Here is a 6,247-nt window from a genome sequence, read left to right as displayed (position 1 = left end):
ATAAATTCCTTCTGGATTTGTCGATCATTTCGTTGAAATTTTCGATTACATTTAGATCCCATGAATGAACAACCCAAAAGTCAAGACATACATACGAAACAAAACAAAAAAGATTATTTATCATGGTAGCGACAAGCGGATGATACGGTGCCCAAATGCAATACCCAGGGCGATGAAACAGCTAGCTATAGCTAGCTGACTCACCGTGCTGTGGCGCTGCAAAGCGTCCCCGGCGTCAATACGGTAGCGGGCGGCGTCACACCGCTGTTCGACTTCGGGAAACGGATGTAGCACTCATGGTCGAAGTAGTAGACCGTCTTCTTAAACGGGAACTTGTACATGAACGTCGAGGCGACCGTCACGAGGACGTTGAAGGAGCCGTTGGTGGACTCCCTGTTGAACAGCTCGGCTGCTGCCGGGGCTAGTGGAGTGGCGCTGCCCTGGAAGGTGGCGTGGACAACGTTGGATGCCATGGGGCGCTGGACGAAGATGGGCAGCACGTCGACGCTGGGGCCAAGCCGTGTCCCGCCGTAGGACGCCACCGCTATGAGGTCCAGGTACCGGACGTCGAGGTATCTGTGCTGGTTGTGGAAGCTCAGATCCATGGCGATGTCGTAGTCGAGCGAGGAGGTTGCGTTGTCGAGGCTGAAACTGACGACGACGGCAGCGTCCACCCGCGGCCGCAAGTTGTCGGGGCGGAGGAGGACCCAGAGTAGAACCGAAACCAGGCTGATTGGGATGAAGTACTCGATGAGGGCGTAGACGAAGGTCAAGAACTCACAGAACCCGCACTTCTGCTCGGGGTTCTCGATATACTCAGAGTCATAGGAGAAACAACACATGCCGCAGCAACAACACAAAGCCCAGAAACAACAGTCATCCTCGGAATTGTTGTGGGACCTCCTCCCGCGACGGCGGCGAAGCATTCTGTTTCCCTTTCTTTTCGATAATATGGATCGCAGCAAAAAAACTCTCTGCGCGCCATTCATTTATAAGACTCTGGTCAGACAGACTCGAGAGAAAGAATTATTTAGGTCCACTAGGCTTCCACACGGTACAACTATCTACGAACCACTCACCAAACACGTACCCATGCTCCACATCCTCAACTGCAAGGGTTGCCCCTCTCGCCAAAGTTCTGAGAATTTTGGTGAAATTAATTTCAGGTCCATGTACACATTTTTTTTGAGAGGGTACAATTACACCATGGTTTGAACCCTAGTGGGTAGCGCCCCGTTGAGCAGTCTTATCACTAGACCAAAAGCCCTTTTCACTTGATGTACACATTTTGGAGTATACTTGTTTTGTAAAGCTACCAACATATTGCAAACTGATTATCTTCTGGTTTTGAGAAAAGAGACTATCGACCGCCGAGAGCGGGGTGATGGGCCGTGCGGTCCGTTAGGGCAAACCTGGTGCCGCTGCCGGCCGCCGAGCCGGAGCCAACGGCCCCCTCCCCTCCCGCTCCCACCCCCTCCATTCATCCACCCCCTTCCCTCTCATTCAGCGCGCAGCAGCCAGCCATGGTGGGCCTGCCGCGCTCTCGCCGTTCGAGTTGACACCGGCCATGGCAGCCGGCCCCTTCCCGACGTCGCCGGCGCGGCCTGGCCTGGTGCTCGATGCCGACTTCACCACCTCCGATTCCGGCCAGCCCCAGCAGCACGAGCTCCAGGATGCCTCCAGCGCCGTCCACAACGCCGTTGATGCCACCGCCGCCACCGGAGACCCCATGGGCGTCGAAGGCCACCGCCGTCGCTGGCACTGCCCTGTCCCCTATGCCGCCGGACGGTGGTGGCGCCACCATGGCCGCCCCGCACACATGCGGCATGGCAAGATCTGGCGCGCCCACGCCACTGCTGACGCCGGGGCTAGACGATGCCATCGCCGCCACGATTGCCCAACGCGCGGGAGCCGGAGCTGGGGCAAGCCCCGCCCCCATCACCACCGATGTCAATGCCACACAGACTAGGCCCCGGTCCAGACCTTCGTGGCTCGCCGCGGCCTCGCCGGGCGCCCCCAGCTCCTCCCTCTCGCCGGCAGTGGCACCGTTCTTCCCAGGATGCTCTTCGGGAGGGCGTACGAAGTACCACCCCGCAATCTACCTTGAGGCCGCTCGTCACCTGGCAAATCCTGTCACTGCGTCCCCCATGCGCGCCCAGACTCGTTCAGTCATGGTTCTGGGGCGCGGCGGAGTGGACACGGGACAGGGACCTGCGCAAAGGCGCAGGAAGCACAGCCAGCCGCGCCCCTAGCTAGTGCATGGCTTGCCTGCTCAGCCAGTGGATGGTCGGGTGCCTGCCCACCAACGCCTCGGCGCCCGTAGGCAGGTCTTCGCCCCCGACGCCGATGGGTGGCGGGAGATCTTACCCCGACAGGAGGCAGGACCTGCGGCTGCCTCGGTTGAGCCTTTTCGCGGCCCAGGTCTGCGCGCATAGGCTCAGAAGATCCCCGCACAACTCCGCGACCGATGTTTCAACTGCCTCTCCTATTTGCAGAGTGTAGCGACTGGTCGGTTTCCACGGCGTTGCTTGCGCTATCGCGGATTGGGCCACCTCGCCAGGGACTGCAAGCGGTCAAAGTCGGCGCCAAAGGGTGGTGGCCTGCCTCGTCACTCAGCTCGTGCTGACAACCCACCAGCTTCCCAGCACACACAACTCAGCAGTCCACCGACCTCGGATGGGATCACCCAAGGTGTTGTGGGGGGTGCCGACGACATCCGTCGAAGCCGAAGACGACGCCGGCGCCGTAGGGGTAAGCCGACGACGGACATCAGCATGGACACGCCTGTCGATGAAGCCTACAACGCCACTGCTTTAACTACCGCACGCTGCTTCCTCGAGCCAAATCTGTTGGCGGAGGCGCTGTACGAGGGTGCAGGGCCTCCCCCTTGTCTCGTCTCGGTCGACCTAATGCTAGACGTGCTTGCCGCCTCATTTGTCACGAGCTGACCAGCGGACACACCAGCGCATGGGTGCCTGCATGCTACGGCAACCGCCTCTTAGGAGGTTCAAGCTTCGTTGGTGGACTCCAGTTCTCCGGCGACAGCTCCCCTGTGCACGGCGGACCAGCCTCCGTCGTTGCCTGTGCAGAGCATGCCCCCAGAGATGGGACAGCCCATTGTCATGGGTTCTGTGGCGCCAGGAGAGGATGGTGAGGTGTGGCCAACTAGATTCTAATCGGACAAGCACATGGTGGTTACTTCTACGCCAACGCAGGCTGGCCTTTCGGAGGGCCAAGCCAGAATGACCCTTCTACACCGATGAAGGATGGGTAGCCGGATAGTCAAGCAACGCCCGACCACAGTGACGCGACGCCCACGCCGCGTGAGGCCACTCGGTGTCTCGCACGGTTTACCGAGGAGGTGCAGATCAAGCAAAGGTCGCCCTTAATCGCCACTCCACCAAGGCAGAGGGCGGCAACCAGAAGGCCTCTACCAATCAGGAGCAGACGGATTGCCTCTCAGTCACTGGCGCACATACCGACCTCCAAGCGAGGCGAGGTACTCCTCATGCAGAAGATGGGCATCGCTCCGCTAGTAGCTCCATTTCATCTGCGTCCAAGGGAACATGCGACGCCATATTCGCAGGGAACTTGATGCCGAGCCACATGGCAGCTCTGGACGAGCTGTTCCTAGCGACCAACAGCAGGGCTGGTAGAAGAGCGCTCTTCTCGGATGACGGAGTAGGGTCGCGCAGCCAGCAACAGAGATGCCCAGCTCCATAGGTTGCTACGGTGCTTTGTTTCGGTTGTTTACCATTTATGTAGTATTGAAATTTGAAACAGTCTGCTATGAAGGTACATTCATAGCTGTAAGACCACGTAGCGTGCTCATTAGAAGCATGTCATCTGTATGGTTAAACTCTTCTTAATTACAATGATATGCAAATCTTTTGCGTATTCGAGAAAAAAATTATCTTCTGATTTTTATAACTGCTAGTCGATCAGACCATGTACTCTCCATTTTTTGGAGTACATGGACATGGTTGTCCGTAGATGGAACCTACAGCCAGACTTTTCGGGGGCAACTACAGAGTAAGTTTCAGGCCGCAATGGTGTCCATGTGTAGTATACTGGTGTCTATAGTAGTCCTAGGCGTACCCCAATTGTTCAATAGCTTACTCTAGAATGGCATACAAGCCACATGCAGCAGAGGTAAGATCATTGAGCAAAATCTGCTAGCGGAAAAACAAAAAAAAAATCAGAGAACTGTCTGCGTGCCATTCATTTATAAGAATGTGGTCAGACAGACTCGTGAAGAATTATTTAGGTCTGGGCTTCCACACGGTACAACTCTTTACGAACCACTCACCAAACACGTGCCCCGGCTCCACAGCCTGAATTTCGGCTAGGGTTGCCCCTCTCACCAAAGTTCTGGGAATTTTGGTGAATTTTTAGGTCCATGTACACATTTTTGGAGTATACCTGTTTTGTAAAGCTACCATGCTTTTCTATGCAAACCGATTATCTTCCAGTTTTCTATAACTGCTAGTCTATCAAACATCCTCGAGCTTTTTATTTACATGTCGTCTTAGTTTTGTCCTAAGTCAAACATTTGTATTTTTGACCATCGATTGAAAAAACATTATATAGGTTCATGACATAAGATTTATGTTTTTAGATTCACTATGAGAAATACTTTCAATATGTATATTTCATATATGTTTTTGTTATCAAACTATATATAAGGAGTTTTTCAAATAAGTGGTCAAAAACAGTAATGTTTGATTTGGGATAAAGCTAGTGTGACCAGGGACGGAGTTTATTTGGGGCTAAGGTGGCCCCCTTGCTCAACTTAATCTGCATTGAGCAAACAATAATTTTAGTACTCTTCATTAATATTTAGAGCTCAATTATATAGACTAAGCCCCTTCTCCCCTTTTTTTCCAATAAAGCTCCACCACTGAGGCACTGATTGTGACACGTAAAAAAGAACAACGGGATGGATACTCGCATACGTAGTTCGCATGATGACGCGCATCAAGTATACATCTTGATTTACATTTCTTTTATAATATATTGGCAATGACTGAAGCAAGCATATATAGGACTTTCCTGCGATCATGCAGGGGAATACAGTTTTGGAAGATAACACAACTAATAGAATTCTATTACAAGTAGTAAAGAAGATGTTATGAACGCAATAATCTAGCCTCAAAAATTTCTTAAAGCACATGTACTGCCAAAATTAACCATTGAGCTCAATTCCAACAACAAAAAACGAGTATTCCCTACAGAGTCAAACAAACCGACAAGGTAAATTGAAGTTTTATAAAAAAAAAATACTAGACACATCTATGGGTACATCGCTCTTGCGACGCTGAATTTGGCCAACATACCGATAGGGCCTAGATCGTTTGAGGCTACACATAGCCTAGAAATGCAGCAAAGGTACGTCTAAACGATGAGGTAACCAGCAGGTCGACAAGCCCAATTTGACGTTCATCCTTCTCCGGTAAGACTCATTGGGGAGACGTATAATGGTAGTATCCTAGGATAGGCATGGCCACCTAGAAGCAGAAAATTCTTGTTGAGAGAAGTGGTACACAACAAGGGGTAGGGAAAGCTTGAGGTAGAAGATAAAAAGTAAAGATAGATGTGTTTTTCATGATTTGTGGATAGATGGATCTCTCAATCGGCCATCATTTCACATAACTAGAAGGAGTAGTCTCTAATCAGTAGGAAACTTACTCTGCATGTAATTTACAAGTTTTTCACGAGATCAAATGAGTTTCCAAAGAAAAAACACAATTTGGGGCTCCAACTGCCAAAACCGGCCGGTTTTCAATGACGTCACCGAGAGTCTGCCAAAACTGCTTGTCCTGGTTTTAGATTCTATCCTATGCCAAGTTTTCCATGAAGTTTGTAATTTTTGAATAATTTCATCCAAATTTGATCATACTACTACATAAATGATTTCGTGAGACAATGGCTAATCATTAACGGCGATTTTCGAAGGCGGAAGTTTATACGGAAGCGGTAAAAAAATTGGTCATCTTTTAAAACCAAATTACAGAGACGGACCTCTTATGAGGTTCTTTGAAAATGGTGTCAATGTGGCCGAGCCATAACACCCGTGTTTTTGCATCATAATAAAAACCACTAGAAATTTGAACTTTTTAAAACTTTATAACAAATTAAAACCTTGACTATTTATTTTCTACAAAACCATTTTAAAAGAAAATGTTTTCCAAAACCATGCATCAAAATACACCATATGCATTTATGCATAAATGTTTGGAATGCTTGA

The 6,247-nt window shown here is 50.7% G+C and overlaps 1 protein-coding gene across 1 annotated transcript; it reads right to left on the bottom strand.

Moving 5' to 3' along the window:
- Window positions 1-200: 200 nt before the first annotated feature.
- Window positions 201-842, bottom strand: LOC136489334 (NDR1/HIN1-like protein 26). Its single transcript, XM_066486008.1, has one exon. It carries the CDS (start codon window positions 840-842, stop codon window positions 201-203), a length of 642 nt encoding a protein of 213 aa, XP_066342105.1.
- Window positions 843-6,247: the final 5,405 nt, after the last annotated feature.

This window comes from Miscanthus floridulus, chromosome 10 (assembly GCF_019320115.1).
Source record: "Miscanthus floridulus cultivar M001 chromosome 10, ASM1932011v1, whole genome shotgun sequence".
NCBI classification, from domain to species: domain Eukaryota; kingdom Viridiplantae; phylum Streptophyta; class Magnoliopsida; order Poales; family Poaceae; genus Miscanthus; species Miscanthus floridulus.
This window is presented reverse-complemented; position numbering and strand designations above follow the sequence as displayed.

Excerpts from the sequence above, each read along its gene's own strand:
- LOC136489334 (XM_066486008.1), bottom strand. The coding sequence starts at position 842 with ATGTGTTGTTTCTCCTATGACTCTGAGTATATCGAGAACCCCGAGCAG.